Source organism: Miscanthus floridulus, chromosome 18, assembly GCF_019320115.1.
Source record: "Miscanthus floridulus cultivar M001 chromosome 18, ASM1932011v1, whole genome shotgun sequence".
Taxonomy (NCBI): domain Eukaryota; kingdom Viridiplantae; phylum Streptophyta; class Magnoliopsida; order Poales; family Poaceae; genus Miscanthus; species Miscanthus floridulus.
Genome location: NC_089597.1, coordinates 130592756 through 130613016, shown reverse-complemented (window position 1 = coordinate 130613016; position 20261 = coordinate 130592756). Strand labels below are relative to the sequence as shown.

The 20261-nt window shown below is 46.1% G+C and overlaps 1 protein-coding gene and 1 pseudogene across 1 annotated transcript; both read right to left on the bottom strand.

The window, feature by feature from the left end:
* Positions 1-5861: 5861 nt before the first annotated feature.
* Positions 5862-8173, bottom strand: LOC136524686 (uncharacterized; annotated as a pseudogene).
* A 1348-nt stretch (positions 8174-9521) lies between these two features.
* Positions 9522-11595, bottom strand: LOC136521731 (exocyst complex component EXO70C2-like). Its single transcript, XM_066515502.1, has one exon. The coding sequence runs from the start codon at positions 11403-11405 to the stop codon at positions 9843-9845; it is 1563 nt and encodes a 520-aa protein (XP_066371599.1). The 5' UTR covers positions 11406-11595; the 3' UTR covers positions 9522-9842.
* Between the last annotated feature and the right edge of the window lie 8666 nt (positions 11596-20261).

The window sequence follows — 20261 nt, the reverse complement described above, 5'->3', positions numbered from 1 at the left end:
TGGCCAACCTATCCTCCCCTAAATCGACCACAGGAGGTGATCGGCATCGAACCATGGCCAGGGCTGATTCTATGAGGGATAGACACTCAGCGAAACTCTGGCCATGTTGATCAATGGAGGCAAGCAGATCATCATTATCAATTCACCTCATCTGATGGCAAGGGGGCTGGTGGCAAGTCGTCGACGAGGAAGGCCTTGAAGGCCGAACGGAGTTGGCCCTATTCCCCGAGGCAGTGGAGGCATCATGGGATATACCCTCCTGATGACGAAGGCACTGACGCAATGATGCAGATCCAATGAAGACCTTCTCAGGAAACCTCTTGCTGTTCTCCATGATCTCTGACCTGCGGGAAAGCAGGAACTATGCTAAGGGTGCATAGGGTTTGGGGCAAAGTGAGTTATCCTTAGATCAACTGCCAAGGCCCATTTATATAGCCCAGGAAGGCGAGAAGATAGATTTCGCTAGGGGTATGAGTTTGGAATCAGAAACGAAAGCGGAACGGCACTTCGGAAGTTCAGGAGACGGATAACAAAGAAATAACAGATTCGGACTGATTGCTTCCTCAAATTACAAAAGATCTGAAAAAGATTCAGAGATTTTACCAGAGATCAGCCTATCCAGTTTATTTTGGATTGAAGGGAGTTTGGGCTCCAACAAGGCCAAAGTCTGTCGCGAGGCGAGTTGACGTTGGCCCATTGCTAACATTATGCCCAAGGAAAGAGGAAATCGCCCGCCTAAACATAAAGTCAACCGATTTTTTGATAAATCGGAAAACTATGGGGAAGAAGCCCGTGGCTTTTCCAGTGGGCATTTAGTGGAGTAAACAAGGGGAAGGTGTCCACACATTTTAGCTCTTGCAAACACTAGGATAGCTTTGCTAGCATGGAGAGAAGACTCAGGTGATATCACAAGAATTCTCCTAACTGCAATAGCTGATCCTCTTGCTTGACAGGATGCTAGAATGAGCGACACAATCACCCTATGCACGAGAATTCTCCTAACCGCTTGGGATCTACATAGCAAAAAGGATAAACCATGAAGGATCCAGCGGGATCGTAAACACCCGATGAGGCAGATAGAAGTGGAACATGGCTAAATCATTGAGTTTGCTCTCACTAGGGTCGGATAGCCATTTTATAGCTGGCTTGGAAGGATGAGTCCAAACGCCCGTGAAGCAATAATGCTCTGAAAAAGTTTTGAAGCATGGGCTCATGGCTTGACATGGACGACGACAAATAGTAGACCCCCGAGATTCCTTACCCGTGACTACGGGCCTATCGGGAGCACGGACATGGTAATTTTGGAACAAAATTTCTTTTGTCCCAAAATTGGGGGGCATGTGTTTACACCAAAATTTGAAAGGAGAGCCACAGGGACCCAGAAGCTCCCAGAATCGTATCATCAAGGGATCAGTTGCGGGCGGATTAGAAACAGCTGATTTAGATGCGAAATCTAGTAATCGGCTTTCTTCAGACAGCGCCAGCAGATAACAACAAGGCTACGCTCGACGCTAGGACAAAAACATGTTGGACTCTACAAAAACAGAAAGATTAGAGTCCAAGTTATCTTAAATTTGGAATATTTTCATTTTTATGCCAAAGTCTGTAACAAATCGTGCTCAAATAGGATTCATGTTTAGGCTCTGGGTATAAATACTAAACCCTGACTATTGTAAGGAACAACAATCAATCAAATACAAGTCAATTACTTTTTTTGGCTCCGGCCACCCCTTAGGAGTAGGAGTAGAGTAGATCTCGGCGAGTTCTTCAGCGAGTACGGTGCATCGATCCGGTCGACCTCCACTGCTTGTCTATAAGTATCATCATGGTTTATACCTCTATTCGTATGGCTGCATCGATCTGGTCGACCCCCACTACGACTCTGGTATAGGCTAGTTATCGACTCTCGCCTAGTTCAAGTATGGCCTGTGTGATTCTGTCTCACACCCCACTGCTTGAACTAGATAGAGGTCAAGTTATCGGCTCTACCTTTAAATGGCAGTCTTTGGTAGATTCATTAAGTTACCGATATTGCTTATTGCTTTCATTGTTTATCTAATTACAGCAATATCACTCTGTCTGATTGAGATTGATCTGGATCGGCCTTATATCTTATTTAACCCATCGTTTGCTAATCTTAAACTGATCTAATCTACATCTTAAACGATGAGTTATGTTTTTATTAGCTGTTTTATATTAATCTTAATCGTGCATAGTGTGCGGTTAAGGCATATTCGATCTTGAGTAGATCTATTGGTTAGCGAGAACCATTCCATGGCCTGTTATCATGGCCTATGGGATTCTGCCTCTCACCCCACTGTTAGCACTGTAGAGTGGGGATCGTTAGTTGATAGATCTGTTCCTGAGAAGGCATGACCTTAACTGTGCGCTATGCCTAAATCAGTTGTTTAGTCGATATCGAATGCTTTTATGAACAGCTCACATCACGAGATCGTTGAAGTAGAGATAAGTTGAAAGATGTGTTAGCCCCATGATCTTGTTATTGTATTACGGCTTGTATGATTTTGCCTCATGCCCCACTGATATTAGTAATGAGTTAGGGTTGTCGAGTCTATTGTTGTTTCTACGGCCTGCATGATTCTGCCTCATGCCCCGCTGGTCATGGTGATAGATGAGATCTAACATGTTCATTAAATTTATCTTTATTAGATGGTTGAGTGGTGTTGAATTGTTTCTTTACATAAACAGGAGTTCGGTTACTTGTAATCATTGGCTCAATATAAACCGACCATCATCGATATCTTATTGCCATTGATTAATGTTTGATTAAATGATATTTATTCTGAATGATAACCGATTCTTCTTCACACGACCCCATGAGCTCTAACTAACTTATTCTCATGAATATACTGGGATCGGCTATTTAGCCGATTTCCTTCCATATAGGCTCTCACAGCCGTACATTCGAGACTGTCTGGAAACACCAGCAAGTTCCGTCCTTAATTACTAATGAAATTTCTCTCGTCAATTTTAGGGTTAAATTGACTGGCATGCCTCAGGAGGATTGCGCAGGATCGACCACCCATGTGCTGAAGCTAGGCAGATCTGCTCCATCGAGCAGACCCTTCCGGCTTGCTGCGTGTGTCCTCGGCATGGGACAAAATTCTGTGTCGACATTGTGAACTTGTGAAATTTGTGGGAATGGAGGCCCTTACCTCCTCTTGCCCTCTAGGCTTCAAGATCTGAGCCTTGTTCATCGTGTTCTTGTTCGGTTCTTTTCTCTCCTGGTATCCCCTTTTCTTGTTTTTGGCGATTTCTTTGAATCCAAGCTTTTGGGGTCTTTTGGGTTGGATCAAAATGTGCAAGGACATCTAAGAATCAATCCCACCAAGTGGTTTGGGCAGATTCAACTCGAGCACGAAAATCCACTCTTTCGAGGGAAATTGAGAAAACCCCACCTTTCTTGATGGATTTTAAGATTGCTTGAGATTTGTTGGGTTTTGGGTGTTGATGTCTTGAAGATATCTTCTCAACACTCCTAGGAACCTCCCTTTAAAATTTCAAATCGATCCGAGTTGATTTGGTCGAGTTTTGGGCTTGGAATTGAGTTTTCCTGAAATCTGCTCCCGCATACCAAACATGTCCAGTATGAGGACCTGAGCACTGTTTCTTCCACGGTTTGAGTGTTTGAGCTCCGTTTTGTGATTCGTCTTTTGCGTTGGTTTTCCACTAATCCAAGGAACTTATCTTGGTACTCTTGTCACAAGTTGCCATGGGTATTTTAAATTCAGGAACTTGCTTCTCTCCTATAGGAGTTAAGGCCCCACCGTTTGGATCTTCGGTTCTTGAGTCTTCTCCAATCTGCTCGGCCGTGTTTTGAGGATCCCGCTGTGTCTCTCGGTCATCACCGGAGATACCCAGCCACCAGTTGGCTCGTGGACCTCTCGTGTCGTGAACCTTCACTTCTTGGGGTTGATTTTGGGACAGTGATCAAAAGTTTCAAAAGAAATTTGAGGCTCCCATTCACCCCTCAGCTCCTTTTGGTCACCGTTTTCGGTCGTTCATTGCTCTGTGTGAATTGTACGAGTGGATTTTTTTTAGAAAAAAATAAATTTGACACCGGAGGAAATGGCTAAGCTAGCGCAAAATATATGGAGGAACCACATTTATATATGTAGCCAAAGATGTCTTTGCGTGCTTGTATACATACTTCGTTGTAATTCCACAATTGGCTAGTTGTCATCATACATGCTTGCTATAGAATAGAGTATCTTCTTGGCTCTCTTTATCGCTTGTGAGGTGGGTGACCAGAGTCAGATAGCTAGTTTCGTGTTTGAATGAGCTTACTATTTTGTATGGGTGAACACAACGGAAATGGAGAGCTCAGGGTTGTAGGAAGCACAATCATTGTAAGAAAAGGGCACATTTGAGCTAAAGTAATAAATGGTACTGCTTACTGTTATAGCACAACTTACTGATTGATCTGCCTCATATGAAAACAAATCTGAAGCAGATGATCCCCGAGAAGGACCCGCTGGGTAGAGAAATCGTGGCTCCAAACCAAAACCCTAGGAGGCCCCGACCCTGATGGCTCCATCCCCACCGCCGTCGCCGCCACCGGTGGCCACCCTGGCACCAGCGCCCCCTCCCCCTCCCCCTCCCCTCCCCTCCCCACCCCCACCGCCCTCGCGAGAACCGGCGGCTTCACAGACTCCCTCCCCGTCCCAGCCACCGCCAACGCCGGGCCCCGCTGCCGTGGCCACCACCTCCATCAGCAACAGCAGCAAGCACCCGCGGTGCAACGCTGATGGTATCGAGCCACTCCGGTCCACTGCGTGGATGTCAGATCTGGCGAGCGCGACCGCACTGGGCGTCCACTACTGCCGGCGTAGATCTCCATCGTCGTGGACACCCCTAGGGGCAAACACAGGCCATGCCACCACGGGTGGCGCAGACCACCACCTCAAGAGCTGATGCGTCTACAGAGGATGAGGTGGGCTGTTTGTCAGGCTTTGGTCCAGTCGAGGCCACGGCGGATGCGGACATGCTCAGTACACCGCCGCGGGATGACCATCCGATCGACGACAGGGACAACTCCGCCAGACGCCGCCTCAAGAGCTTCACTAAGCAAGTGCTGAAGAAGATTGACTCTCCACTAATCCATCAACCTCCCAAGCAGTCGTCATCTGCTAAGCTGGCGCTCCTGCTCCAGAACAAGTGGCTGGCAAGCCAGAGCCTCTCTCGAGTTCTGGCTTCCAGGCGAGGTGAGGTCCTTGTCATGCAGTGTATGGGCTATGTCATGGGTCTATCAACGCCAAGCGTGTCGGGACAGAAGGCCTACGAGAGGCTCTTTGAGGGTAACCTGACTGCGCCCAACATCGAAGCATGTGCCTTTCGCGACGCTAGTAAAGGCTCGTCCAGGCAGCAGCGGAGATGAATGCCCCCCCTTAGGTTGCACGGCTGCGCTTTTATCGGTTGTATACCATTTGTATAATATCGGAACTTGAGTTCGTTTACTAGGATGCTAAATTGCACGGATACGTGGATATGAATACCGGTACGCGATATGGCGATACTCTGATACGCCATTTTCCCCAAAATGCAGATACGGGGATACGACAATATATATAAAAAATAAAAAATAAAATATACCATAAATATTACATAACATAACATGGTTCAGGGCATAACGTTCAATAGTTCAAGGCATAACGTTCAGGCCATCAAGCCATAATTCAAACTTAGGTATGACACACACACATAACATAGCAACTAGATTAAGGACATGACATGATGAAATGATAAAACGATAACTGATAAAGTGATGAAATGATGGTGCATGAACAGCAGCTGGCCATGGCAAACTGGCAATCATCCATCAATCCATCGATCCAACATCTTCAGTCAGACCCAGCAGCAGCACCAGAGCTTTCAGTTATTCCTAGTGCCCCAAGATCTTCTAGAACTCTTTCAAGGTTTGGTTCATCAAGTGACAGATCAGCATGCTCAAGAAAATCAGCACCACCCTCAAAATCAGCCTCAAAAGTATCAGCTCCAATATCCCACATTGCTGATGGACCATGGTGGTATTCTTCAGTTTTCCTTGAAAGAAGGCGCAAGTTCTGGTGTGTGAAAACTAAATCCTCAGCACGGCCAGGATTCAGCCTACAAAAGCAATTTGCAACCAGGAATCAAACTTCATGCAAGCAGCAAAAAATAAGGCAATTAAGAAAATGACAATAAGAGGTAGAATTAGAACATGTTTCTCAAGGAACTATGGATCAGCCCATAGGTACTCCAATTTCTCTCAGCACAAGAAGATGATGTTGGCTGACCAAGTAATCTAAATGCTAACTTTTTCAGGTCTAGTGTAGAATGACCATGAATTCCCCACCATTGCTTTGGATCCATATAAGTTCTATCCTCAAGTGAGTCAAATGAATTGAATCCAGGCCCAAACAAAGAGAAATTAACATATTGTTGCTTGATCTTTTTTAGTTCCTCACCAGAAAAAATACCTCCTGAAACAAGCATTTCTCATTTCTGAAATTTCCTCATCATTGTGAGGGACTACTCGGTTTGGAACCTCACTGATCCATGCTTTCGTGTAGTACTTGGAATTTAGTGAGTGTGCTAAGCAGTGCAAGGGGGTGTTACTTTTTGCCCATCGACTCACCAAGATGTCTAGCACAGCTGAGAAGAAGGCAGATTCTTCATGTGGTTCTAGCCCTTCATGACAATAGATCATAGCCTTCACCTTCTCTATCATTGTATCCCACATTTCATATATCAAATGCAGGCATGGCTTGTCAGCATCAGCTGCCCGTATCATAGAATAGATAGGCTTAGTGAAACTGAGGAAGTAGCGCACCTTATCCCACCACACATCATTCATAATCTTGTCTTTGACAAATTGAGCCTGACCTGGATTATCATCCCTGTAGGCAGACCACTTGTCACTCATTACCATCACTGAAAGAGAATCTTTTATAGCAACAAACCTCTTCAACATCACAATGGCAGAGGCAAATCTTGTCTCAGCAATGGCAAGGAATTTTAGCTTGCTATGCTCATTGAACATAAACAACCTCATAGAGTGATTCATGATGTAATTCTTTATCATGCTGGCATCTGCAATAACCTCGCTAATCCACTAGAATTCATCATGAAGCTCATCCTCAGCGTCCCTAGGAGCACAAATGTTCTTCAAGGCAAGGTTCAAAGTATGCACAACACATGGGGTCCAGAAAATATGAGGGTGTTTCTGCTCAACAATGATACCAGCAGCTCTGCAATTGGAAGCATTATCAGTGATCACTTGCACAACATTTTGTGCCCCAACCTCATCAATTACAACTAGCATCTTCTCTGAAATGTAATCCTTGGTCTTGGATATTCCTTCAGTGTTGATTGCTCTAAGAAATATTGGACCATCTTCTGTTACAGCCAAGAAATTCAAGAGTGGACACCTTTGAGCATCTGACCATCCATCTGATACAATACTCACACCTTTAGAGCTCCATGTCGCCTTGATGGGCTGCAGCATTCTCTCGACATGTGTGTTCTCTTGCACAAGAAGAGTTGTTCTCAGCTTGTTGTAGCTTGAGGGGACATATCCTCCAATTGGCTGATTGGCAGCAAACATGAAAGCCTTCCTAAAATATGGGTTACGTGCAAGATTAAATGGCAGGCCTGCTGTATAAAACATTCTAGCTATCAGTTCATCAAGCTGGCTACGGACTTCTTGATTAAAGCTAGATTCAATAATTGAGACACCCTTCCTCTTTCTCGTCTTCTCGTTGCCCTCAGTAGGAAGTGGAATATCTCTAGGCATGGTCCTGGCAACAGCGGCATTGGCAGCAACAACTTCAGCTTGCAGTTGTTCAAGAACATGTACAGTCACCACTCGACAAAACTTTACCCCAAAACCAGAAATCTTTAACAGATGTGCTTTAACTCTAGAGTAGCTTCCTTGGAAATGATGGTCACAAAGTCTACATCTCATCTTTGAGTTGCCCCCCCGACCCTTTGCAATTCTCTCAATTAACTCAACATACCTCCACAGTGGCTTCTTAGCATCATCATCTGAAGGTGGAGGAGTCACATGAGCAGCAGCTAAGACCTGACTTGCAATAGCAGGGTTGTTGGCGACAGGAAATCCTCCACTTTCAGAACCATAAGTAGATGCAGAAGCATTCGAAGAAGTCGCCATTGGATCTAATAACAAGAGGAGAATCAGACAAGGAGTAGGGAGATAGCTGAGAAGTGAAGGGAAAGACCAGATTAGAGAAGAAAAGAAAAAATGGACTCACCGTAGAAGGGGAAGGAACCGCGGCCGCCGATGGCGTGTGGAGGCGGCAGGGGCTTGAGGACGTGGTCCAGGGAGAGAAGACATAGGCGGAGAGCTGGAGAACGAAGGGGCGGCCGAGCGGCGGCGGTCGAGCAGCGCTGCTGCCGCAGATCTACGGCGTGCTGCACGTCTGCTTCAGAGGAGCATGTGTGCAGCGGCGACGGCTGTTGTGGCCGCACGAAAAGGGATTGCGGAGGGGCACAGCTGAGCGGACGGCTTTTATATGAACCGAACGAGTGGTTTTAAGGGTTATCAGGTATCCTACAGGTATCGGCAAGGTATCCCAGGAGTATTCGTGTATTTTTATTATTTGAAAATTACGTTAATTTCCGATACGTCCGGGATACGTATCCGGCAGTATCCGTATCTGATACCGGTACGTGAGTTTTGCGAAGTATCCACGTTTCTTAGCTAGGATGGTCCAGCCTCAGGCTGTCTTTGTCGACCTCCTAGGGTGCTCGTTAGAGGCGCATCCTTTGTTTGATTAAACTCTTCTATCTTAATACAATGATGCGCAAATCTCTTGCGTATTCGAGAAAAAAAAAACAAATCTGAACATCCCCAAACCACCACAGCCTTGGCTGTGGCTGGCTCATGCCCCTCGCGCATGTAACAGTTGTCTGCTAAACTCTTCTTAATATAAATCATAACTGGATAACCAGATGTTTCAAAAAAAAATCAATTCTGAACATACTGAGGCCACATGATTGCCGGCGACGAATACCACAATGCAAGGGGGTGGCGTTATGGGCAGGACCAAAGCAGCGGAGGGTGCAGGGCAATGGGTTGCCCGGTACTTGGGCTGACATGGGCCATCCAAATTACGTGGGCTTATGTGTCTGCTGGACGAAACGTTGATAGTAAGCGATGATATCAAAGCAGTCAGTAGCAGAGAATGCAGAGCATATAAAAGCAAGGAATGATAATTGATATAAGCGATGCTGAGGTGAAAGCAGATCAGACACAGGTAGCTTCTAAATTCTGATAGAAACCGAGACGGGGACAGACATGCATGCAGCTAGCTGTTTTTTTTTTCCTGCTGTATGCGTCGTATGTGCATGATGAGTCAACAACAGAGGATCTTTTAAAAAAAAATCCATTTCTTGCATGGCTATAGTCTATTCATTGTAAAAGAACATCTACTGACATCTGGGCAAGTAAAATGGTACTGATTTCTGTCATATATAGCATCACGTACTGAACTGCCTCATATGAAAAAGTAAATCTCATAACACTGAGATCACTTCCACATAACTTTATATATCACTTGTACTCGTACAAAGCCCACAAGGAAGAAGATATAGAGAAAGCTATGTGGTGTTACATTTTTATTTCTAAATGTGAGGAAAATATATAAATACTGAAGTGAATGAAGTATAACAATGCTTCAACTTTTGCTCTGCTTCACAAACAACTTTGGAAGCCAAGTCATTGGAAGCAACAGATTCCATTCCAAATAAACCAACACCAGATGCTTGGAGACCTACACCTACATGGTGACGACCTGTGCTTTTGTGGTGCACTCTGTTCATCATCCTTCAAATAAGTCTTGCAACATCTTTTCCAGATCCTGGGGAGCGACTCCTGGAGTGATATTGTTCTCCTCTATGTATTCTGTGTACCCCGGAACAATTTTCTTGGTGATAGCTGTGCGCAGTCTTTTTCTGAGCTTAGGATCTGGGACCTTCCATAGCTTCTGACTGGCGTACGTCTTATTAAACTCAGACTCGAACTTGGGCAGCGGGGAATGGTTTATCCCAAAGCAAAGAGGTGTACGACTAAACAAGCATGAGAACACTGGTTCCCAACATGCTTCTAAATAGTTCTCCATGTAGCCCTCCACTTCATTATTATGTTGGAGCCAGTAGAAAAAGTGATTGTGCATAAGGCTCTGCCGTATGAAGTCAAAGTTGTTGAGCAAGAATAAAAATCTGAGGCCCTGATCTAGAAAAGATTCTGACATATTGACAAGTTTTTCATCTAGACAAGACTTCATGTTCATGATCATGCTGTTCAGAGTCACATATTTACCAAGGCTAACTGCTTTAGATACAATTTGCTCCATGGATAAGCGATTAGAGGAGATGAAGTTGATATACTCCAACACAGACAGAGTGGCCTTGTGAATGTCCGATGATGCTTGTGGAATTGGAGAACTCGACGAGCCGTCGTCGACATACTCTATGTCTATGGACCCCAGAACACGAGTCCTAATAGTCTCCATTGTGCTCCATATGGCGTCACCTACCTCCTCCCGCTTTGCTGACAAAAGCTCGTCCATCTTCCGCTTTGCTCCTGCAAAGGTGGAGTCGGGTGTCGACCAGATCTTGTCTCGTGCATCGGACAGAGCCTTGTACACAGCCAACAGAGTATGGAGCTTCTTGTATGGTGCTGGTGCCGGCGGCATCCCATTAATACAAACAACAACCTGTCGTATGGCCATGTCAACAAAAGGGAGCATTTTCAACATGGCTTCTTTGGCAAATCTTGCAAAGGGGATTTGAAACGGAACATTATTAGCTCGTTTGTCACTCTCAGGCACAGGTTGATCTTCATCTTCCTCCACACAAGCACCGAAACTGATTTCCAAGATTCTGTGGAGACCATGGATCCATCTCTCTGCAGCAGCTGCAGAAGTATGGTGGAGTTCTGCACATGCATCATCACCATCAGGAAGGTGGAGAACCCAGGCGACGCCCAGATCCGAGAACCACCTCTCCAGGACACTCATGTCGCCGCTATTGCTATTGATGTTGATGCTGCGCTCTGCGGATGGCGCACCAAAGAATTCCTGGACGAGGCTTTTGATGTCCATGTGCTTCATCGTCTCATCCCTTTCTATGCAGGATTTCTTGGTGGGTCGAACAAGCTCAGTATCCTCGCCTAACGCCAATTCGAAGTGTCTGACCTCATACATGGAGATAGAGGACAGACCAGAACCACTAGATGTGTAGGTAGTTGAGACTATGGTACCTGATGACGAGCTGCTAATGCTGTTGTCGTAGGAATTGGATCGTCCGGTCTGCTCGCGGAGGCGGTAACTCCAAGGAAGAGAAGTCCCGCGGCCACCAGCATCCCTGCCCGTGGCCGCCATGCCAAGCTAGATGCCCCTCTAGCTAGCTAGCAACTGGAGATGTGTGATCTGCAGACAGACAGCAATGTCTCCTGATCGAGGTTGAGCCGGTGCCCGTTGACTTGACTCTCGGGTTTGGGGAGGAACAACTGATGAGTGATGGAGAGGGGACTACTGAGAGGCAGAGAGGGCGTTTGCGTTTGGGCTGAAGAAAACGCGGCGACGACGCGCTTCCACCTTGCCGTGTTTACAGTCTTTTATCTGGGCCGAACGCAAAGCATCTGCACTGGCCCACAATGTCTCACGCCGCACCAGGCAAAGTAATCAAAGTGGATCTTTCCTCGTCATCAAATCAAATCATCAATCAAAGAAGAAAAAAAAAGCAATCTAAGTGGTGCTGAGTGAAACCGAAATTGCTAACGTCCTGGCGCATTGCAAAATTTGGAAACTTTTTAAAAAATGCTAGGCCTTTTGAAATTCTATAATGCATTTATTACGATAATAACTTTAGAAAAGGATCCTACTTAAATATACCTGTATCTGGATGACATTTGTAGAAAATTTTCCCCATAAAGGCAGAGCATTTTTTATTATATTTTAGAGGGACAATGTTCTAGGTTTTACAAGAAAATTGTTCTACCTCATTGAGAAAAATGCTTTAGGTTCGAGAGAATAATGTTCTAGGCTCACAATAAAATGTTCCGAGTTTAGGACAAAATGTTGCAGCTTAATGTGCATAATGTTGTGGCTTTAGAAAAAAAAATATTCTCGCTTAAATAATTAATAGATGCTTTAGCTTCAGGAGAAAATTGTTCCATAGTATGCTAGCTCCCAAAATCTAGCTTAGATAAAAATGTTCCATCATAACTAAAACAATCTTCTAATACGTTAATTATGGCATGGTCGGTTTGGGTTGAGCCCAGCGATATTGCGGTGGTGGCATGACTAAGGAGCCAAGCTCAGTGATATTGTCGGCGGCGGCATGCCCGAGGAGTCAAGTCTGATGATGTTGCTGACGTCATCATGCCTAAGTGGTCAAGCCGAGTGGTGTAGCTAATAACATGAATGAGCATACACTGTAATTAAGCAAAAACGCTACTATAATAAGTATTTTTTAGTGTTGGGTAAAATAGATTTTAGATGTGGTTGCTTGGACTATTGAGGGAGTTGCCATTTGGCAACCACCTTCGAAAATGAAAAATATGATTTGTAGAGATGATCACCTTTGACAACCCATGGAGGCTCCTCTCTCCATTCTGCTCTAGCGATATGTTTCGTGGAGTTCGGCAAAGGATAGCGATTTCTTTGTCCAGAAACACTAGGGGAATTCTTTGTTACTCCCTCTATTTAAAATTATAAGACGTTTTAGCTTTTCAAAAGTTATATATCTGAACATAGTGTATATCTAGAAAAAACAAAACATCTTATCTTATAATTTGAAACGGAGGGAGTACTTCTTTGGCTTTTATTTTTAGGAGACAATGGATTTTATTTTTAGAGGAGGCACTTCTATTCGACCGCTCTATAAGATAAGAAGTTTTAGGAGACACTGAAAGGATATGCCTGTCTCTAAATTTAACTTTCAGAGGCGGACCTCTTAAGAGGTCCGTCGATGGAAAACCCAAGGCCCATAGAAAAAATCGGCCACCACATAATTCCAAACCCTAACATTGGCTTTTACCTTAGATTGGCTTTTTCCTTAGAATTGAAAGTAATGTCAATATTGTTCAGAGATCATATCTTGCATCAAACTAAGTAATAACAGGAGGATGGGCACTTACGTTGGCTTTTACCTTAGACATAGATGTAGCAGAAGTATTGGTGAAATCAATCTCTCTAATTTTCGTGACAACGCCATGCCGATCTATGGTGAAGCTCTCAATGGCAGCTTGTAGATCAGCAGCGCCCTATGCCTTTCTCATCTAGCATTTTGCATTCCTACTTGGGAAGTTGTTCATATGAGGGCCTAATGATGTTTGGGAGTGTCAATTATCTGTTGACAGATTTTATGTGGTTAAATCTGTCAGATTTTTTATAAATGCGACCCAGTAGATAGTTGTAGCACAAACCCTAAAGCACAATCAAATGTATAGAAATCTAACAGATTTAGTACCAAAGAAATCTTTCAACAGATGAATAGCAAAAGTCATGATGTTGTTTTCGGATTGTTGGGGTCAGTCGAATCACCCTTGGGATTGGTCATAGTATAGACGATTAATCTTCCGATTAATTTCCTAGTAGAGTCACCAAAAAAGGGTGTTGATGCAGTACCAGTCCATTGCCGGAGGAGGTAGCATGCTCGGATCACACGAGAATCACCTGGTGACAAAACCTAAGAAAACCATCCTAGCCGGAATTCCCAAACCAGCCTACTAATGTCTTCTGGGAAGGATCCCAATGGGAGGCACACATAGGTTGTTCTATGATTGACAAGTCATCTAGAACGCCTATAAATGCCATCAATGAACTTGCAGAACAGCGAGAACCGAGCAGCGCTTGGGTGGCTAGCATAGCCGGCGTGAGTTCGATTCCCAGGAATCGCACTCACGTCTCACACCGGGCTTTGCCCCCAATAAATTCCATTGCCTCTCACGCTTGGAGCCATAGAGGGAATGCGACACGCCCATCGCCTACGGAGCCATGGTTGGACCCGGTGATCTCACAAAGGACGCGATCTTGTGATCTGAGTGTAGTTGAAGGTTTGTTTGTGTACGCGTGGTGTGAGTGTGGTGTGCGTGTGTGAGGTTGGTGTGAGTCTGTACATGAACAGATGCTATAGCTGTATCCAGATGAGAGGCGTCAAAAAAAAACAAGAACTTGCAGAACAACAAATATGAGGGATGGAAAAGTTAGGGCTTGAGAGAGAGAGAGAGAGAGAAAAGCAGATGTGTTCTTTTGGATTGGTCAATTGGATACGCACTCAATCATCCGTGCCTCCTTATATGTATAGAGTGAGGTGGTCTTATCTAGTTTGGAGTCGTTTGTGAGCCAAATTTTACATGAAATCCGAAATTCAACGGTGACCGGCCAATACTAGTTGATTTTCTAGAAAAGCCATACTCGGCCTATATTTTGGTTGTCAATGGAAGAGCATATACATATCACTGTTGCTGGTACAAGGCTTCAAGGCATATGGTACAGACCGCTCCCGGCTGCTCCCATATGTATTTAAAAGATGATCGAGTGAGCTAGAGAAAGTACAAGTTACCAAATGAAGTTTTATAATGCTTTAAAAGCCATGCAATTTGAAGAAGCAATTCTTACATTTCATTACAAAACCAACAGATAATATGAAACATAACTAAGTGTACATACGTTGGCTTGTCTTGTGTGGCGCTCTTAGTTATCCTTCAAATAGCTCTTGCAACATTTCTTTCAGGTTATGGGGAGTGAATTTTGGATTCGTAACATTGTTATCCTCTATGTATGTTGTATAGCCTGAAACAATTTCCTCGGTGATTGCTTTGCGTAGTCTTTTTCTCACCTCAGGATTTGGGACGTTCCATAGCTTTTGAGTGGTGTACATCTTCTGAAATTCAGACTCGAATTTAGACAGTGGCAGCGGAGAGTAGTTTTTCCCAAACAAGCAAAGGGGTTTATGATTAAACAAGCATGACAACAATGGTGCCCAAGATACTTGTAGATAGCTCTCCATATAGGCCTTGACTTTGTCAAATAGGGTTGCCACACAGACTTGGAGAGAAGAGAACGCAGTCATCCTGTCCTGAAGATTTTGCCATATGAAGTCTGAGTTATTGATCAAGAATAAGAACCTAAGGCCATGGTCAGGAAATGATTCTGACATCTTGACAAGCTTTCCTTCTAGATAAGACGTCATCTCCATAATCATGCTATCCAAAGGCGATGGGATGTTGTTTTCTTCATGGCCTTCCAAGAAAAATATACTGTCCAAATGTGGTTGGTCTCCAATATGAGGCAGCACATAGTTACCAAGCCTAGCAGCTGCTTCAGATACTACTGGAGCAACTATTGAGTAATTGTCCAGCATGAAGGCGATATGTTGCATTACTGACCGAGTGATGTTGTGAATGTCCAATGATCCTTGTGGAGTTTGATGACACAAGTCCTCCATCGACTCTAGGGTACGAGTCCTAATCTCCTCCAATGCGCTCCATATAGCATCACCCACCTTGGCGCCCTTGGCATGCAAGAGGTTGACCATCTCGTCCCGTATCCTTTTAACCTGTGCAGAGGGCGTCAAGAGGAATGGTACCTGGATCTCGAACGAGGCACTAGACAGAGCACTGCGCACACCCAGCAAGAAACTGATCTTCTGGTATATATGGCGCCGGTACCCTGCTGAATTGATAACAATCTCATCTCTTCTTGTGGTAGTAGGATCCGGAGCAACTATGACGTCAATAAAGATGAGCATTCTCAACATGGCTTCATGAATAAATCTTGCACAATGAACCTGATCCCAAACACTAGCTCTTTTCTCCCTAAGGACATGGACATCCTTAACAGGTTTTTCTTCTTCCTCAGAAATACTGGTCGCCGGGCCCAACCGGCCGTTAGCGGGAAAGAGCGCCGCGGTGGACGAGACGATTTCGTTGAGAGCCCAGATCCATCTGCAGCCTGCATCATCGTCAGAAGCTTGCTCGAGTTTCCCTGCGGATGCATCGTCATCAGAGATGCGGAGAACCCAAGCGACGCCCAGCTCGGTGAACCACCTCTCCAGGACATCCATGACGCTGCTGTGACTGGTGATGCTGCAGTTCGCGGACGTCAGTAACTTGTTGAGTGGTCGAACAAGAATAAACTCCCTTTTCTCAATTGCAACCCCATCAGGTTCCAAGTCCAAGTGCAGCATGCTCGTCGCCTCCATATCCATAGAGACAGATGATGATAACAGAGAGCTGATAGATGGGTTGGTAGTTGAGAGTCTTGAGACTATGGTACCTGATCCTGATGAGGAGCTGCTCATGGTGTAGGATAAATTGGATGACCCGATCCGCCCGCGGTTGTAGCTGCTGAAATAAGCCCCGCTGCCGCCATTCCCGCCCTGCATGCTACCTTTGCAAGGGTCTCACGGATTTGTGGAACAAGTGAGGAGGCCTTCTCCTTCGTGTTGATGGGAGCTGTGGGCAGAGAAGCAGAGTCAGAGTCCAAACTAAAATGAGAAGGTGCGGGCGTGGACGCCGACCCCAAACTTGACTACGTCTGACGAGCGGCGGGCAGAGGAACCTTGGTGGCGGCCGGAGGTGGGTTTACAATTTCGGCGAAATATCGCCGAAATTTCCGAAATATCGCCTTTTTCGTTGAGATCCAAAAATTTTTTTGTATCGGTCAAAATTTTTCGGTTAAATTCATCTTTCACTCTAAAATTACACCAAACCACACTAAAATGACCCTAATATCATCTAGTCTTATCAAAGCCCTAAATTTCTTCAAATTTATTTAATTTTCTCACTCACACATTGGACGGCACTAGTATATGCAGCTCGCCCACCGTCAGCACACTGTATTACCGCGGCTCTACTTCTGTGATATATTATGTTATTTCGTCGATGTTATATAAATTTATGATGGATGATGGATTATAGAGTTTTTCTAGTGAAATGATGCCAAATTTGTTTAAAACTCAATTTAAATTTATTTAAATTTGAACCGATATTTCCGAAATTTCCGAAATTTCGTATTTATCGCTGGGGACCGAAATTTTTTTCTTACCGGTATTGTAAACCACTCATTGTTCAACTGTGTCCGAGGGGACCAGGATCAGGACCTCCCCGCGTTAGCTAGCTTGCGTTTAATTAGCCCCCAGTTGATAGCTAAAAGAACAAGTAAATGGTAAAACTACTACTAGCTACCAGCATGCAACCGAGTGTGCTTGCAAGTGACAGTTACTTTCACTGTTGCATTCCAAATAAGATAATCGAGTTGATAAAAGTGACATACTGCAGTTTTGCAAATTTGAGAACAGAGCCAGACTCTGTAGTTGCAGAGCTGATCACGGTGGAGAAAGCAGATAGCTATAGCTGTTGTTTTGTCGCTAAAGAATAGGTTCTGTTGACGATATGAAAATCAAGGCTGTCAGCTGACAGAACAAATTGCTGCTCACTGCCGATGGCCTGACCTGGTGCACACAAACAAATTCAGAGCAAAAGCCAGGCACGCACCAGAGAAGAAACTGCAGAGCTGGACAGTAAAATTGAGAACAGTTGCTGCCCTTTGCTGCTGCAATAGAGTCGAGACCCAGCACAACCAAGAAATCAAGAGCAGCTCAAGCTGCAGGTGCTGGTATGCACCGAACAGCAGCTTGGAGAGAGCACGCCCTACATCGAAACACACAACGATCAGAAACACCGAGCAAAGACAGCAGCTCGAATCATGGCGGACCGATGACATATGCAAGCAAGGGGGAGACCCCGACCCCGAGTCACCACCACCAGTGATGGGCGGGGGCGAGCCCCCCCTACCGATACCGGAGCCCTGGAGCCCCCATGAATTTTTAGGCAAAGTTCTATCGTGTAGGTGGGGCTGAGACTTAAGATCGAACAGCAGTCGAAGGTATGTTGCTGTCGCACTTTTGTTCAGCCCCTAAAATTTTTCCTGGATCCGCCACTGAGCAAGGGGGCACCCTGACCCCGTGTCATCCCCTGGTGGCGACTCGGGGGGCTTCCGTCGCCGCCGCCGAGGGTCCCTCAGGGCGCCCTGTGGCCGCCGTCGCCACCCTGTCCGGCGTGCGGTGGCGGCGGCCCGCGGCGTGCTGCTCAAAAAGGCAGCTATCGCGCTTTCCTCCCCACCCCCTGCTTCCTCTCCTCCACCTCGCCCTCCCCAACCTCCTCCTCAGCCGTTGGCGCTCCGAGGGCGGCGGATCTGTCATCTGGGAGCTCGATCTGGCCTTGGCTGCGGCGTCAGGCGGATCTGCGGTGGCGGTGCCTCCTGGCCGGATCTAGCTAGGGCCTGGCCGTGGCAGGCTGGTGGCCGCACCCCCAGGTTGGTGGAGACCAGATCCAATGGCCGGGTGGCCGCGCGGCCACATCCCGCGCTCGCTCATCGCCGGAGGCTACAGTGGCGGGCCAACGCGCGTGTGTCCCCTGGATCTGCGCCTCTGAGACTGCGGTTGGCCTTCGGCGGCCCAGGGTGAAAGGGTCGAGATGGCGACTAGAGGGGGGGTAAATAGTCTTTTCTAAAACTTAATCTCGTCGGCTAACCGAAACAAGTGCGGAATTATAACTATCGGTCTAACCAAGACTACACCCCTCTATCTATATTCACTAGCACCTTTCAAAGATACTAATTAGCAACAAAGGTGCCGGGCTAGCTAGAGCTCTCCTAACCAATTCTAGAAGCAAGGTCACACAAACCTATGCCACTAGTACTTTAAGCGACAAGGGAGCTCCTACACATGCTAGTAAGCAAAAGCACAAAGCCAACTAAGCTCACTAGCAATGCTCAATAACAAGGCAACCAATGCCAAATTAGAGAGCACAATTACTTAGCTACACAAATTAAGCAATGTGACTAACAAGGTTACGCAAACCAAATTAGCCACGCAAGGAAGCTACTTCTATGCTACACAAGCAAGAAGGTAACTAGCAAGCTACACAAGCTAACTAATTACAAGAGCAACTACACAAGCTTAATATGTATAAAAGTAATTGCAAGCTTGTGTAATGGGGATGCAAACCAACGGGAAGAACAAGGTTGACACGATGATTTTTCTCCCGAGGTTCACGTGTTTGCCAACATGCTAGTCCCCGTTGTGTCGACTGCTCACTTGGTGGTTCGGCGGCTAATTAGCATCACCCGCGAAACCCACATGTCGGGCGCCGCAAGAACCTACCCCGGAAGTGAGGGTAGCTCAATGACACGCTTTACTAAAGTTGCTCTTTGCGGCTCCCGCGGGGCGAGCACAATGCCCCTCACAAAGCTCTTCTCTGGAGCGCCGCACAAGCTTCTTGCGGGCTTCGACGGAGACCACCACCAAGCCGTCTAGGAGGTGGCAACCTCCAAGAGTAACAAGCACCACCAGCTTGCAACTCGATCACCTAGTGCCACTCGATGCAACCTCATAATGCAATCGCACTAGAATCGCTCACTCACACAATCGGATGATCACTATCAAGTATGTGTGAGATGGAGGGCTCCCAAGCACTCTCAAGCATGGACACAAAGTCCCCCAAGGTGCTCAGCACCAGCCATGGCCGAAGGCCACTTCTATTTATAGCACCAAGGGATAAACTAGCCGTTACCCCTTCACTGGGCAACTATCGGGTCGACCGGACACTCCGATCGTGTTGACCGGACGCTGGACCTCAGCGTCCGGTCGCCCGATGACAGCCATGTGTCACCTGCGTTCAACGGCATTCTTCCGATCTCAACGGTCATCTTCTGACCGGATGCAGCAGCTTCAACTGACCGGACGCTGGACCCTCAGCGTCCGGTCGTTTACAGTAAGGTACCGATCCCGACCGGACGTGATCGGACGCAGCCCCAGCGTCCGGTTACTCTCCAGCGACACTGCTTCGTCCGACAATAGGACCATACACTGCCTCCAGCTTCCGATCACTTTCAGAGCCAGCGTCCGGTCGACTGACCGACGCTGCACGCTGACTCCCACCACTGACCGGACGCTGATCCTCAGCGTCCGATCACTGCATGACCAGAGTCCGGTCCACTCTGTGGGATTTCTCAACTCCGTTTCTTCACCGAGTTGATCCACATAAACTTCAACTTCATCTCCTTTGTAAATGTGCCAACACCACCATGTGTATGTGTGTTAACTTTTCACAATCATTTTCCAAAGGGTTAGCCACTCAACTTGTCATGCCACTCAATCCTAGCGACGATGCAAAGTTAGATCACTCGAGTGGCACATAGATGACCGATATGCAAACAAGTTTGCTC

What these genes read in the sequence shown, in the direction of transcription:
- LOC136521731 (XM_066515502.1), bottom strand. Translation starts at nt 11,405, where the DNA reads ATGGCGGCCACGGGCAGGGATGCTGGTGGCCGCGGGACTTCTCTTCCT.